Here is a 17,303-nt window from a genome sequence, read left to right as displayed (position 1 = left end):
TATTAAAAATTTTTTTAAACTTAAAATCATTTAGGTTATGTAATATCTTTGCACAGTATCTCCTTTAGAGATACACAGGACTTGACTTATCTTTTAAAATAAATTATTTCGTAAAGAGGGAACAATGGAATAAGTCATAAACCATGCTGATGAATTTTCAATTACATATCTAACAAATAAAAACAAAAGCAAAAAGAAATATTCTACATCTGTCCTTAGAGCCCAGTCTTTCAAATGAATTCAGAAATTCTGTCTCTGATAAACAAGTTATTTGAGGACCATTTAGAAAAGTAATAAAAGTATAATACAGATGGTAATATAAACAATAAGTTCTGTAATGCTTTTTTCTTAAGATTTTATTTATTTATTTGACAGAGCACACAAGCAGGGGGAGCAGCAGACAGAGGGAGAGGGAGTGAAGATGTAGGCTCCCCACAGAGCAGGAAGTCCTGATTCAGGACTTGATCCCAGGACCCTGGGATCAAGACTTGAGCCAAAGGCAGACATTTGACCAACTGAGCCACCTGGGTGCCCCTAAACAATAGCTTTTAACTTTGCTCTTTTATATAATAAATCACTGGGAAACAGGTAGACCATCCTGATAAGCTTAACTTCAGGTCTCATATTCACATCTTCTTCGCCTAATAGATCTTCCTCTGTCAATAAAACACTGTCATATTTCCATGCTCCATTATGGTAGCAACCAATTTCTTTTTTTTTTTTTAATTTAATTTTTTCTTTCAGTGTTCCAAGATTCATTGTTTATGCAACACACCCAGTGCTCCATGCAATACATGCCTTTCTTAATTCCCACCACCAGAATCACCCATTCCCCCATCTCCTTCCCCTCTAAAACCCTCAGTTTGTTTCTCAGAGTCCACAGGCTCTCACAGTTCATCTCCCTTCTGATCTCCCCCACTTCACTTTTCCTATCCGTCTCCTAATGTCCTCCATGTTATTCTTTATGTTCCACAAGTGAAACCATATGATAATTGACTCTCTCTGCTTGACTTATTTCACTTAACATAATCTCTTCCAGTCCTGTCCATGTTGATACAAATGTTGGGTATTCATCCTTTCTGATGGCTGAGTAATATTCCATTGTATATATGGACCACATCTTCTTTATCCATTTGTCTGTTGAAGGGCATCTTGGCTCTTTCCACAGTTCGGCTATTGTGGACATTGCTGCTGTGAACACTGGGGTGCATGTGCCCCTTCTTTTCACTACATCTGTGTCTTTGGGGTAAATTCCCAGTAGTGCTATTGCAGGGTCATAGGGGAGCCCTACTTTTTATTTTTTGAGGAATCTCCACACTGTTTTCCAAAATGGCTGCCCCAACTTGCATTCCCACCAACAGTGTAAGAGGGTTCCCCTTTCTCCACATCCTCTCTAACATTTGTTGTTTCCTGACTTGTTAATCTTTGCCATTCTAACCAGTATAAGGTGATATCTCAGTGTGGTTTTGATTTGAATTTCCCTGATGGCTAATGATGATGAACGTTTTTTCATGTGTCTGCTAGCCATTTGTATGTCTTCATTGGAGAAGTGTCTATCCATGTCTTCTGCCCATTTTTTGACACGATTATCTGTTTTTGGGGTGTTGAGTTTGAGGAGTTCTTTATAGATCTTGGATATCAGCCCTTTGTCTGTACTGTCACTTGCAAATATCTTCTCCCATTCCGTGGGATTCTTTTGTCTGTTCTTCACAGTTCAGTGAGGAAGGCAGACTATCTCCATCTTTGGATAATCAGAGCTTACTTTGGTGCTTAAGACAGCTAAAAACTTTTGTTGGCTAAATCAATCAATTCCTTCATCTATTAATCAGTGACATACTTTAACAAGAGTTACTGTGAATATATAGCAAATAGTAGAAAGGTGAGTCTAACATGTACTAAAAGCTAATTAAATGCCAAGCCCTCTGTAAAATCTTTGTAGACTTTATTATCTCATTTTTTTCTGTATCTTTCCTTCTCTAAAAATATCTTAAATTATATCATATTTTCTATAAATAAGTAATAAAAACCTACAGCAGCCTATGTATAATATTTTATTGTGTATGATGTATTTTCATAAACATTTTTACATAATTTATATATACACATATATACATGGAAAGAACTTATTATTTATAAAAATACAGTTTTTAAAAAGCAAAAAACAACATATCTTGCAACTCTAAGAACCTCATTTATATTTCACATATGCCATAGACACAGCTCAGAAACTCAGATGCGATGCTTATGAATATGTATGAAGTATAATTAGCTTGGAAAGTGCTGCTTCATCACCTGTCCTGATATTGTTGATGTGCTTCGGTGACTTACTAAGCAAAGCTGGAAAGGAACTCTGCAAATTCCAATGAGTTGAAACAGTTCCATTCATCCATAACATGTTAGTAGTTTTCATTCTGTTATCATATGAAAGGCTGGTCTTTTAAACCTGGGTTGTGGATATACTGTTTATGACTGACAGTTATATGTCATCAGCCCTATATTTCAATATTTTGGATGCCTCTTGGAACACTGAAAACCTATTCCTCCACATCCCTTGAACGCAAACCTCTCATTTCCACTACCCTCGCCTGAAATGACAACTCTCTTTTTTCTAGCTTATACGATTATAATAGTATAATGAGTATCTCCTTTTTCTCCCACATACCTGCCCATTCATCTTCCTGGACTAAAGCGCTGTCCATACAGTCTTACTCAGAAGCTTTCAATGGTTCCATGTTTTATATTGCCCAGTGTTTTTAGCCTGACATTCAAGTTTTCCAGAAATTGACTCTAACCTACATAATAGCCTTAGTTCTTCATACTGCCCTTCATAAACTGTACAGTCCTTTACAACTGAAATACTTGTTCTGTTCTCCATGCATCAAAATTTCCTGCCTCCTTAGGGCACTGTGTGGCTCAGTCTGTTGAGCATCCAACTCTTGATTTCAACTTGGGTCATGATCTCAGGGTCCTGGGATCAAGTCCCATGTCACACTCCATGCCTGGTGGGGAGTCTGCTAGAGGAATCTCTCCCTCTCCCTTTGCCCCTCCCACAACTTGTGCTCTCTGGCTTTCTCTCTCTCAAATAAATAATAAATAAATCTTAAGAAAATTTTTCTTGCATCCTTGCCTTTCCTTTCCTTACCCAAGCAAGAAATGGTTGAACAAAAATCCAGGAAGAGGGGCACCTGGGTGGCTCAGTGGGTTGGGGCCTCTGCCTTCGGCTCGGATCATGATCCCAGGGTCCTGGGATCAAGCCCTACATCAGGCTCTCTGCTCCACGGGAAGCCTGATTCCACCTCTTTCTCTCTGCCTGCCTCTCTACCTACTTGAGATCTCTGCCTGTCGTATAATAAATAAAATCTTTAAAAAAAAATCCAGGAAGAAATCACTGACTTCCTGAAAACTAGGAAAGACTAGATGCTTGGGAGCAAAAGAGAGGACATTCATAAATGCAAAAAGATGGGAAATTAGAAGAAGGAAGTCTGTCAGGAGATGGACTTCAGTTAGGGGTCATTCATGTTGTAGTATAAAGGTGCCAAGGTCCAATGGAAGATCAATAAGTTGGTAATCAGACTAATCAGTAAAAAGTCAATATCCGGTATCCAGTATCAGGAATAAAAGAGGTAAAATCAGTACAATTTCTGTATACAATAAAGAATTTTAAAAGGTAGAGAATTATTAATGACTTTATGCCAGAAATTCAACAATTTGAATGAAATGGACAGCCTTTGAAAATTTCCAAATACCAAAACTCAAAAAAAAATAACTTGAATGCCCATTAAAGAATTGAATTTGTGCTTAAAAAACCTTTGTGTGTACACACACACACACACACACACACACACACATTCAGCCCCAGTCGATTTCACTGGTGAATTCCAACAAACATTTAAGGAAGAAGTAATAAATTCTTCAGAGAATTGAAGAGAAGAAAATATGTCCCACCTCATTCTATCATTCTATGAGGCCTGTATAAATCTAATACAAACGGAAGATATTATGAAAGAAAATTATAGATCAATATCCCTCAGAGATGTGAAAATTCTTGACAAAATCATTACAGATCAAATCTAACCATTTATTAAGATAAGTTACAAACTAAGGGAATGTATTTGCAAATTACATGTCTGATAAAGGATTTGTATCCAAATTATGCACAAATACCTTTTAAAATTTAGTAACCACAAACAACTAAATAAAAATTGGGCAAAAGATTTAAACAGATGGAAAATAAGCACATGAAGAGGTGCTCAAGATTGTCACAAGGAAACTGCAAATTAAAACCAAAATGTTACACACACCTATTAGCAAGTATAAATTTTAAAAGACTGACTACATCAAGTACTGCAAGGATGTAGGAAAACATAATTCTCCTACACTGCTGGGGGGGAATTTAAAGTAGCGCAAATAATTTAGAAAATAATTTGGTAGTTTCTTAAAAAACGTAAACATACTACAATATCATCTAGCCACTCCACTTCTAGGTGTTCACCCCAGTAGAAAATGAAGGCATATGTTTATCTAAAGATTTATACATACGTACACCTTCAACTCAGTTTCAAATGGTCAGTGCTGGAGATGATCCAAATGTCCATCAAGAGGTGAATGAGTAGATTGGGACATATCCATTTAATTAAAAAAGGACCACATATTGATACAAGCACAATGTGGACAAAGGTTGAAATAATTATGCTGAGTGAAAAAAAAAAAAACAGACAAAAAAGAGAACTAGATGAGCCCATTTATATAAGATTTTCTAAAATGTAAATAAATATTGATGGAAAGAGGAGCAGTGTTTGCGTAGAGATACAAGGAAGGGTGGAAGGGAGAAATTAAAAAGAAATGAATAGTTCCTCGATCTTGATTGTCTTGATGGTTTCTTGGGTGTCTATATGTCAAAACTTACCAAATTATAAATTTTAAATATGTGAAGCTTACTTATACCTCAATAAAACTGTTGGAAAGTGGAAAAAAGCAGATAAAAAAATTGATATTGGCCACCATTGTCCATAGTGCCGCAATTTCCCTGCATCAGACTTTAGCCTCTTTCCGTGTTGTCTGACCCTTTTTCCTCTTTTCCTCTCACTTCATTTGATTATTTTTTTCCTTGCATCAAATCAACTTTCTCTCCCTCCTTTACCCCCATGACTCACTTTGCATATCCAAGATTAACTTTAAAATTGTGGTTGTTAAATGCTTGCCAGTTTATATTCTTATCGAAAGACATTCACATCTCAAAGCTGTGGGAAAAGCTGTTTTTCTTTCTTCCTCCCTCCCTCCCTTCCTTCACTTTTCTCTTTCTTCCCTCCCTCCCTCCCTCCTCCTTCCCTTCTCTTTCTCCCTTCCTTCCCTCCCTTCCTTCCTTTCTTCCCCATCTTTGCCTAATTTCACCTAGTACTCTGAGTGACCCGTATCACTGTGGTGACTCAGGATCATCAATACCAACATTAATTATTTTACTGCAATAACATTGGCATCTACTGAAATCTACTTTATCCCTATCCAAATTGATCTGGACTCCTGAGCTTTACAATTTTTTCTCACCTGATTTCTTCTCCTTCCTTATTGTAAGATTGTCAGCTATCACTTCTGCTGTTTTCATGTGCCTAGTTAGAGATCTTTGCCCTTCTTTCTTTGTAACTTCCTTCCTCTGATTGCTTTTGATCCAGAGAACCTGTAACCAAAAGAGTAAGAATGGTGTTTAGATTTGGAACAGATAGAACCTGAGTACATACCTAAGGCTTGTTTGTTTGTTTGTTTGTTTTTAGTAAGGTACACTGCATTTGTGCCACTTATACTGATATTCTTCCCCCCCCTTTTTTTTAAGATAAATGACACTTTGTGTTGTTAGTATATCTAATTTCCAAAGGAAACTGTAGGACTAAAAATTTCTTGTTCTCAGTTGAAGAAACTGTCCATTTTCCATAGAATGATTTTCCAGGGTTGTCAGCTCTTTTTGCAAATGCCAGCTATATATGCACAATGTCCCTTTTTATTTATGTAGATGTATCCAATATGTCCTTTTGTAGATATCTTAATATTACATAATCAATCTGTTCTGTGAACAGTAGAGCTGTTAGTATAACACCTGAAAGTAAATTTCACCACAACAGTCACAGATTTTATGATCTTTCCTAGTTTAATGCTCAAATAATGTGACTGATAAAAAATAATGTGACAGAGGCTTCACAGGTGTCATTTGGAGAGTTATGTCTGGGATAACCTGAATTCAGTTTTATAACTTGAACAGTAGGTTTAGCATTCTCTAGCTCTTCTTGCACCTGAAATAATTTTTCCAATTTAAACTTAACACATAAGATCCTATTTGATTTATCTCTTGGTATCAATGTATTATGTGATGATTGCTGGAAAGCAAACACTATTAAAATGGATCACGGGACATTAAGTTAAATGATCCCTTTCCCATATCATTCTTCTATCTTTGTGTCACCTTTTTTAATCCAAACCCCAACAGATGCACCTTTGCTAGGAGATGATTGTAGCTCTGAGGTGGTTATTTGCCATCATACTTGGAGACATGTTTTCAAAAGGAGCGATGTTCTTCCTCACTGGAAGAGGACAGTAACGGCTCCTCTACTTATCACACAACTCAAGTAAAATGTGCTTAGGGGTAAAGTCAGTGGATGTGTTCAGTTCTTAATTTGCTTGACCGTTCTCCAGCATTCAATACTGACCAACTCTGTCTTTGCAACACTGCCAGTCATCATGCTTTGAGCCACTTCTGTATCTCTTGGCTTCCATGATATCAAGCTTTCCTGCTTTCTCCTTGCCCTCTAGAGTCTCAGTTTTCTTGCCAGTGCCTCTTTCTCTACCTGCCCCTTAAACATTGAGATCCCTAAGGTTTCCGTTCTAGTTCTTCTTCTTTCCCAATAAACAGTCTCCTGACTTAGTTGCCAGTATGTGCTGATAATTTATGTCTACGTCTGTAGCCCAGAATGCTTTCCTGAAGGTAAGCTCTTTACACCAGCTGCCCACCAGATAGATCTACTCCATAATTTTGTGGGTTTTGATATGTGACACTTCTTTTTCCGTCCACAGGCAACAGGTCCTCAAGGTTCACTAAGGGAAGGTGCCAAAGGCTCTCTTCAGAAAAGCTTTGGGGTCCTTAATGAAGCCAAGAAGTTGGCAAATGCCGTAAAAGGTTAGTGTCACCTCACTTTGTTATTATTTTCACAACTGATTGTAGTTCTATTTGGTAGGATATTTTATTACACTATTGGAAAATTGGAATTGTTTCACTAGGGTTTTTATGATGCTTTTTATTATTGGGATTTAATGCAAGTAAATTATTTCACCAGTTTTATGACATTTTATCATCACGTCTCATTTTGCATTGGGTAATATTTCATAATTTTTAGACCTAATTTATATAACATCATTTCACTTATAGCTGAAGTACAGTGACTTTAAAATTAAAGTATAATGAGTTTTAAAGGGTACCAAACCCCACTTGTTTTGGCTTCAGAAATGACAGTCACAAAGTAATGAATTAAGCAGATATAGTATAAATGTCCTTATGAAATTTTCAATTTGTTAGTGGTCACATTTCCTGAAAAGTTTTCACACTTTTTAAATACATTTTTCTTGTATTTTCTTCCTAATTCAATCATCAAAGTGCATAAAATATCTCCTCTAATCCATTAAGGGTTTTGTATTAAAAATGTATTACTCAATATAGCTGCACTCTAGGTGTTATTATATTTATTATTTTATTCAAACATCTCCTGTTTCTCTCTGCAGCCTCACCCCTTACCATTTTCTGGCTTGTATCCATCTCCCCAAACTTCCTAAAATATTCATGGTCCTTCCAAAACATACTACTACTATTCCAAACCTCCATATTTCAAAGTGTTAATCCTTCTCTTTGGAATGCCTCTCCATCTTTCATTCTTTTTGATATAATTACCTTTTAGCAGACCTTCAGGGTTAAGCTCAGATGTCATCTTCTCCAGGAACCTCGACACCCCATCTGAACTACATGCCCTTTCTCACTGCCTGCCTTTCTCACAGACTTGTCCAACTGCAAGCCTGTACTTAGATTCCATCTTCTGGAGGACAGACACAGGGTCTTCTTCTTTTTTTTTTTTTTTTTTTTTTAAGATTTTATTTATTTATTTGACAGACAGAGATCACAAAGAGACAGAGAGGCAGGCAGAAAGAGGAAGGGAAGCAGGCTCCCTGCCGAGCAGAGAACCTGATGTGCTAGATCCCAGGACCCTGGGATCATGACCTGAGCCAAAGGCAGAGGCTTTAACCCACTAGCCACCCAGGCGCCCATGGTCTTCTTTTTAGCTTTGTTTTTCTAGGGTCTAATTTCACAGGGACTGGCTTAAATCAGGCAAGAAGCATATTTTTGAGAAGAATGGAATGATATGGGTCTTTACTAACTTCAGAAAGAAAAGAAGTTTTATAAACATTTATATTTGTCATGCTTTATCTGTGGTCTCTAATAGAGGCTGATGGGAAATTACTACTACTGTTGTCCATGTGATGGTATTTGGATAGTAAAATGCTTTGGACTGTGTGTCACAGGAGGAAAAAAAAAAAAACCCTGTGTACACAATTTTGTGGAGGAGCTTGCTCTTATTCTAGGGCCACTCCTTCCCATCCAGTGTCTTTGCGCAGAGCTAGGAAGGATTAAGGTGAGGTGAGTGAGGTTAGGTTGTACAAGCACAGGGTTAGTCCTGTTTTATTTAAAAGTTTACTATTTTGTTCATCATTAATCTTTTTTTAATCCATTTTAATTTTTTTAAATACTGCATTAAAATATTTTTGATTACTGTTTTGGTGCCCCTTTAAATTTAATACCTGAGGTGAATGCCTGAGTCACCTCACCTCACTCCTTGCTCTGCCCTCACCTCTGTTTCCCCCAAAATACTGGCATTATAAAAATGGAGAAAGAATTCCATTTTCAGAGATTTCTTTTTTTTTTTTTCGGAAGAAAAAAAGAAATCTAAAGACAGTCCTGGTGGAAAGGGTTAGGAAACAGAAACGTTCATTATTTTAAATGTCTTTTTTTGTACTTCAGGTAGTACATTATTTAAAGTAATGGAACCCCACAAACTACTCAAGTAATAATTTCTCCAAAAATCCAAGCCAAGGCTCTGACGGAGATGGGAATGTTTTCTTGCTACATTATGACATTCCCCTGATTTGTGGCCAATTACACAAGTTATAAAATGACTGTTAATCAGGGAAATGCCATATATTACCACTAGGAACTGCTGAAATAGGCCCTACAGAGCAAAACTCTTGACAGCAGCTATTAAAATAGAGATTTAGTCATTTCCCTTTCTCTGGTGCCTGGAGTTAGAAGGAATAAAAATGGTGAGGCCAGTCTTCCCTCCATATTTCTAATTTTTGTTATTTGGTTCAATTCAGTATAATCCGGTGAGTTCAAGCTTTAGTCATGAATGACTTAGTGCTGCTCCCTGCCAGTTTTATACTGTCCTTGCCTTGAGGGAGTCTGAACTTGCCAGGAGCAATCTGTTTTGCTTTTTAATTTTTGAGTATACATTTGTTAAAAGTCAATTTGCCCTTGTATGCTGTTGAAATTTGAAACCAGTCTACATTGCACTGATTGAATGTCTATGAAGGTAAAAATCATTTCCTTGATGGATATGGAACTTGGGACAAATTGATGATCAAGAGAATTAGAAGATGAATTAATACCAGCAGGTGAATTAATGCTCCTTTGCCATTGACAAGAGAGCTTGTCAGTCAAACGGCCAGTTGGGGTTCTCATGGAATGTGTACAAGGCAAGGAATGAAGCAGAGGTTGGTATATTAGAAACCTGAGAATACTAAGATTTTACAGTTTTACACCTTTATATAGAATAACTTCTCAATATTATTTACTTCTCAATTTAGCCCTAATTTCTATCTTCACCCCAATAAGTGAAATCATTCAATTTCCTATGACCCTGCAATTTCACTTAGGAACAAATAGATAATGTTTCTATAAACTGGATGACACTTCTAAGAAATAGTAAGATCAGTTTCTGAACCCATAGACATCGACTCAGTGAATTGCATGATATGAGGTACAGTCCAGCATGAAGAACGATACCAAAATTATTCCACTTATTATCTTTTATCAAATTAATCAGTGCTCTTTTCCTATACTGGGATATTCTAAACACCTTATCATTCAGTCCAGGCAAGTGTATGAGAAAGATTCTGCCTTCATGAATTTTGTTAATACAGTAGCATTGATTAACCTGGTAAGATTCTGTTGTTATTTTAGATTAGAAAAATAAATAAATAAATAAACAGGAATACCGCAATGTTAAAGTATGATGCAAGAGTTAAACTTTTCCCAAAGCCTTCTTTCATTATTAAAGATAGACTCCTTTTGACTTCACATACTACCGTTTGCCAGAATCAGCCTTTATGAAGATAGGCATGTGAAAGACAAACAAAATCTATTTCATGGACAAGAAATAATGTTGGACTAAATGGATGAAATCAAGCTTGGATATCCTAGCTGACTGTAGTCTGGAGAACAAAAGAATCTTTCCCCACAGATATTGCTGATTCCTCACACAGAGCTGTACTACCTCCTTTGGAGTGTGAATCAAGAAAATGAAAATAATAAAACCAGATTGGAGTTGGTTTAGGAGTTAAAATGGAAAGTGACAAAGTAGTGGCAAACATACAAAGGTAGGAACTATTGGACCAGACAGTACTTGTCAAGTTCTTTTAGAATACCTTGCTGGCCAAAGCACAATGAGTCTACAGACCCACAGTCAGGCTCCAGAGCTTATCCTAGTGGAACTATAAGTGGGTTTCAATGTCTGTCCATTTTGGTTTCTCATTACATTTGTTGAGGAGAGGATTCCCCTCTATTCTGGTGTATAAAGTCTTTGGAGATCCTGCGCCAGAGAAGCCCCCTTTCCCTCCTCTCCTCAGACTTCTCACTATGACCGTCTCTCTAGAGGAAGGAAGAGTATATTCAGTGGCAGCTGATGGTTACTGAGGGCCTCTCAAGCACTGTCCCCATGAGGAACAAGACTGAATTTGACCATTTGGGATCAGGACAAGGTTTCTCAGAAACATGCCTCCCTATAAACCTGCCGACTAAGTGATCTCAGAGATTCCCATGCATGGCCACTCTAGTGCATGTGTCTGGGCAGAAAAGTCAGTGAGAGATAGGACACATTCCAAACTTGTGACAGCAACGGGAGAAAGGGAAGCTTGGGAGTAAAGTCATGAAATAAGGCTAGGAATACAAAAAAGTGGCAAAACTGGGCATAACGGTCTCTTCAAGTCAATTGTCAGGAGGCTGGGGACAGAATCCAGTCCTCACTTTTGCCTGGCTTCCTTCCTTAAGCAGCACTCCTGCCTTCAGCAAGGTCCCAGGTTCCTGCCCTGGGTTGTGGGGTTGACTTAGGGGACAGACTCTTCGGAAATTTAAAAATCTGGAAATATGAAGCAGGTAAAGGACTACATAGGTGGGTGAAAAATTGTAATAAAGAGACTTGAGGTAAATTGTACCTCTTATGTTCTTAAACTATCCCAAAATGACAATATATAATATAATACAATAAAATTGAAAATTGTGTAAAGCAAACACAAATTACATAATTTAAGTTTGGCCACCTCACATGTCTAAAACAAAATCATTTGCTTTGAAGAAACACCAAGAATCTGAATGCACCACATTTGTATAGTGGGACCAACACTTTAACCCACATTAGTCTGGCTACAAAGCTAAGGCTTTTACCCTCTGCTGGGCAAAACCACTGGGCTTCAGCCATAGTCCAGAAGGTGGCACAGTGATGGTCATGATCCTAACACATAATTGGTAAATGAATAAGTGGTTGAATAACCAAGTGTAGCCAAAATCTCTCATTATCAGGAGGGTCACAATCAAGATACTTTATGTGACTTCATGCCAATCCTTTGCCTATTTCAAACCGTCTGCTTCAGAACTACACAGAGAAATGCTGCAGAGTTTAATCTGGTCTCTAGTTCAGAAGGTGCCTCGACAACAAAACATGAAATATATTTGTAACAAATGGAAGTTATGTGGATTAAATTCTTCTTTTACAAAGAAATCCTAAACAGAGGATATTCCTTCCTGTTTTGGTAAGAAGCAAATCCAAAGTGGTAAAGATTTCATCAGAGTATTAATTCACAATAAGGCAAATGTCACAATATTCAAGGAGTTCACTGCAAAATATTATCTGAATGGCAGTTTGGCAGGAGATTCCATTTAATCAGACCCATTTAACAGCCTTTCTATGAATTTCACCCTTGTGAATGAGAGATTCTTTCAAGGTATTTGTTTTGTGCCTAAACAAAAAATAAAAATTGAATTTGAAGAACTTAACTAGATGAGTTTCTTTTCTTAAGATATTATTTATTTATTTATTTGAGAGACAGAGATAGTGAGAGAGAGCACAACCAGGGGGAGCAGTCGGCAGTGGGAGAAGCAGTCTCCCCACTGAGCAAGGAGCCCAACGCAAGGCTCGATTCCAGGATCCCGAGATCATGACCTGAGCTGAAAGCAGACCCTTAACCAACTGAGCCACCCAGGCGTCCCTAGATGAGTTTCAATAGTCAAAGAGAATGTTTCATTAAAATCTATAAAAAGCATTCTTATATTTAGTTGAAACCTGTTTCAGCATCATTGAAAACTGGCAAATACACCAGCGCAATCCTCAAGCCAGTGTGAATTATTTTGTTACCATTTACTGCCTGTTGTAAATCCAGCACTTTCCCATACATCCACAGACTTATTTCTCATATCAGTCATATGAAGGGAGGCACTATCTTTATTTTACACATGTAAAAAGGGAAAGGAATGGCATGTGAACCCACCTCGTCTTCCACCTCTGAGTCTTAAGAGGAGTCCGTTGCACCACACCACAGTTTTAACAACAAGAATTTTGTACAAGAAGACATTATTGATGATGAAAGAAGTGACGCAACAGCTTTATTTTGAGATATTACATCACATAGTTCCAAGTTACCAGTTCTGATTTAACTGAACTGTAATTCATAATCAGCACGGCGTGGTAAATGAGTAAATATGTGCTCTGAGTAGCAGTGACTTACAACCCTGGTGGGTTTCAGTTTGAGTCTGTCTACCCTGCACAGTCAGTGCCTGGGAAACATAGGAACTGCTATCGCCAGGAATGTTCACAGTCGACCCTTACTGCTCTGCTTCTTTCTCTCAACTGTACGAGCTCTGTGTCTGCCGAACCCATTGACTTTGGTGTTCTAATATGTGAGGACAGGATGGAAAAGGGAGAACCAAAGTGGAAAAAGCGTGTGTGTGTAGCTTTTAAAATTTGGTGGGTGTGATACCTGGAGAGAAGTTAAAGAGAATGTCTTCACTACAGCTACTGGGTATGAGAGCTGAAGAAGTGAGAGGAAATCCTATAAAATGTTGCTATGAATTATAAATCGGATCCTTCTCTTGTTCTCCCAAATTTACAACTAAAGGATCAGGTTGGATGTTCTTTAACTATTAATAATTCTGTTTCTTTGGTCATGTTACAGTTCAAACTAGGCCAAATGCCGTCTCCCTTACATGTCAGCTACAGATACACTGGGCCTCATATCTCTTTTCATTTAAAGCCGAGTTTGGAGGGCTGCTTTTTTGAGCTATTCATTGCTATAATTTCCCAAGTATTCCATTTTGAAATCCACGGTAGGTTTCTGTACACGCCTTCTACTCACCTAATTCTATTGACAAAGCTATGAAGTGTTGAGATTTGGCTTTGTGAAATTCCAGAAACTACTTCAGAAAAAAATTATCACAGTGTGGGAGAGGATCCATCAAGAAGGAATCCAAATCTAATAGGTGAAACCTAGAAATCCGAGTGCGGGCAGAATATTCACATTCTGACCTCCAAGTACAGAAAGCAGAGGATCAAAATTACTGCTTTGGAACTTGAAAGACAGAAGCAACAATGTTCTTCAGATCAATCTCTCCTCTGAATAATTATCCTGACTGTTCAGCCAGTATTTGCGATTTGAATGCATGAAATAATATAAACCAAGTGATGCCCTTTAAATTAATGTTTTTTTCACTGTACACGAAGATCTTGCTTGCCAGACCAGTTTGAATGCTTCATTATTTAAAAAATCAAATCTAATCAAGAAGCTAAGAAATAAAATTTGTACTGTTCCCTTTCCTTAATTGATGAAGATGTCCAAGGCAATATCAAAAGAACAGCCCTTTATTCTCAAGGAATTCATATAGCGATCACAGTCATAATCAGACTGGCTTTCCCTCTGAAAGTAGACTTTCAATAACCTATCCAAATATTTTATTTTAGTACAAACACTAAGAATAACAGAAGTATTAAAAGAAAGATGAATCATGATTGACAGAGGAGAAAATCTAATTACTTGGAAAATATATTTTGAGGCACTTAGAACTGAAAATAATAACATCTTAGTGACTGAAATGGACATATTGATGTTTTTGAACCATGCTTTGCTAGGATATTTTATGCTTTGTTTTTCAATGATGTCAGGTCTTTGGCTTGGAGCTTAAAGGCAGATGTGTTAAACTGTAGTATGTGCTTACATTACTATTGTTTAACAGTGCTTTAATCTGCCTGCCTATAAAAGCCTTCTATGAAATGAAGTGGATCATTAATTAATATGTTCAGTCCTCTTTTTCACATCCAGAATACTGATAGCTAAGAATCCTTCATCCATCTTCCTTTCCCTTTGCTATTCTTTCTGGATGAAGGCCGATAAAGGCAGGGATGCTTCTCTAGCTGACAGTGGTCTGCTCAGTTCCCCTGAGAAGCCAGGTGCGCTGCCTCTGGGGGAGTATGCGGACAAGCAAATCGAGACCACTCTGGCTCCGTTGTGTGAGACCTAGTCTCTCCTGCTGCCCAAGCTGGGTACCAGGAAAGTGATGAGAACAACAGTCTTAGTGTTGACAATAACAAGTTGCCCCAGTTCTGGTTGCTTTAGATGTTTGTTAATTGATTGATTGACCGATCAATCAATCAATCTGTCACTCTTTTAAATAAGAGAATAGAACTATCTGCCCAGAGGAAGCCCAACCACCATGGTGGTGCTCACGCCACCATGAACTCCCTTGCTTCTTCTGTTCCTGGTTTTTACCTGCTGTAGGTACCATCAGGGTTCTCTCGTATGTTCTTCTCCACCCGCCCACTGCCATATCCCACCCTGACAAACTTTTGTCTCTGTATCACCATATGTATTGTGTCCCTTGTTTGTTTTCATGAAAAAGATCTTAAGGATCTTTTTTTTTCTCATATCTGTACCTCCAATTAAAGATCTCATGAACATTCTGGAAGATACACATTGATGTAGTGTCACAGGTATATCTGTTTTGGCAATGTTAAAAACTAGTGGAATATAGCTAAAAAATTTATACTTGTAATATTGAATTATCTCCAGTAGGTGATTTTTTTTAACATTAAAGAAATCATGCTAAGGTAGCAAGAAAAAAAAACCTCTGAAAAGCCTATTTGAGAGCAATTTCTAAAATATTGTTCTCTATATATAACAAAAAAAACCATTTTATCAGAAATGCACTGAAGTTTTTTTCATTCATTTTCAACTATGTATTAATGCGATATTTACCATAGTTGGAAGATTCTACTTAACAATCATATCTATTTGAGATTTTTAAAAGCTAATCCTGTGATCCATTTTGGTGATGAAATTTTTAAAATAAGTAACATTAATGGGAATAATGCCAAGAGTGCATCATTACAAATGCAGTAAGAGATTGATTCTTTTGCAGTTTTTTTCTCCATAAAAAAACATAAAATTAAGTCAGATACATAACAGACACCAAGAGGAAAACATAGCTATTGAACTTGTTGAAGAGTGAAATGGTCATTTCATAAACACCTGTTTTATATTATGGTCTGAGATGTATGTAGTGATAGATGCTAATAAATTAAAGGAATTAAATCAATTCTCCTGCATTTTGTAAAACTTATATTAAAATAATCTGAAATTATGTATCCATATCAGAGATGTGTAAACTCTGAGATGATTAAAATTGTTTCATTCTTTTTTGTTTTCCCTTCACAGAAAATGATGACTATCTGAATGGCTTAATAACCAGATTAGAAAATGCAGATGTTAGAAATGAGGATCTCCTGAGAGCTTTGAATGACACTTTGGGGAAGCTGTCAGCCATTCCAAATGGTAAGCATTTGGGACATTGCTAACTGTGTCAGCTGACCTGAACTATTAAAGAATGTTCTAACGTTTATCATCTTTTCTGACATTACACTTGGACTGTTGTCAGGAAATTAGATATTGGTTTTCTTACTTGTGAATTTTTCTTTGTGAGAATGAGAAACTAAGCCATACTCTCTCTCCTCGGATTTTTCTTATGCTTTGTTATCCTAGAAGACATCCATTGGTAGATGTTGCAAAAAGGAAAATATAACCATCTTATATACTTTTCTTACATGTGTCAGCCCAGGAAATCTTCTTTCTAGTAAGATTCTTCTTATTATTATAAATAATATTATTTGTAATCTCATGTTAATGGGAAAGTATAGAATCGCATGGGTACCGTTCTCTACAATGTTGTTCTACTACAAACTCACAGGTGATTATAATACCTACATGACAGAGGAGAGCCTTTCCCACTTCATTCTTTACTTCTTTTTCTTGTTGTTGTTGAGTATGGTTGACACACAATGTTACATTATTTTCAAGTGTTGAACACAGTGATTCAACAAGTCTATAAGATTATACTATACTTAAGCTCAGTTGTAGCTCCCATATGTCCTGATATGACACTATTACAGGATCATTGACTATATTCCTTATGCTTGATTTATTTCTATGATTTACTCATTCTGTAACTGGAAACCTATATCTCCCAACGCCTCCTTCACCCATTCTGCCCCTCTCCCCACAGCCCTCCCCTCTGGCAACCATTAGCACATCTTTCTTGGCAAAGTTCAGTTCCTTAAATGTTTCATCTTTGAAAACATCAACAGCTGAACCATGTCTGTAATATCTTCTTATTTATTATAAGTGCTCGAAGTTATTGTTTGGTATTAGTTCCTGAAAGTACTATCCTTTATATTTTCATAATGTGATACGATAATAACAAAATCTGCTAATGTTTATTGAGTGTTTACTCAATATGTGTGTTAAGTGTATGTAATCCTTATAGTAATCCTACAAAATTAATAGTGTTCTTCCCATTTTACAGGGAACAAGCTGAGACGCAGTATCATGCTAAGGCAAATAAGTCAGTCAGAGAAAGAAAAATACCATGTGATTCACTCGTATGTGAAATTTAAGAAATG

The 17,303-nt window shown here is 37.0% G+C and overlaps 1 protein-coding gene across 2 annotated transcripts in view; it reads left to right on the top strand.

Annotated features, from left to right (window-relative positions):
• Window positions 1–17,303, top strand: part of LAMA2 (laminin subunit alpha 2) — a 491,254-nt gene that overhangs the window by 388,761 nt on the left and 85,190 nt on the right. For both annotated transcript variants that reach the window (XM_044249160.1, XM_044249149.1), the window contains exons 40-41: window positions 7,060–7,162; window positions 16,063–16,179. In XM_044249160.1, the coding sequence (XP_044105095.1) occupies window positions 7,060–7,162; window positions 16,063–16,179 (220 nt within the window). The remainder of the gene's footprint in view (window positions 1–7,059; window positions 7,163–16,062; window positions 16,180–17,303) is intronic.

The sequence above is a fragment of the Neovison vison genome, chromosome 1 (assembly GCF_020171115.1).
Source record: "Neovison vison isolate M4711 chromosome 1, ASM_NN_V1, whole genome shotgun sequence".
NCBI lineage: Eukaryota > Metazoa > Chordata > Mammalia > Carnivora > Mustelidae > Neogale > Neogale vison.
This window is presented reverse-complemented; position numbering and strand designations above follow the sequence as displayed.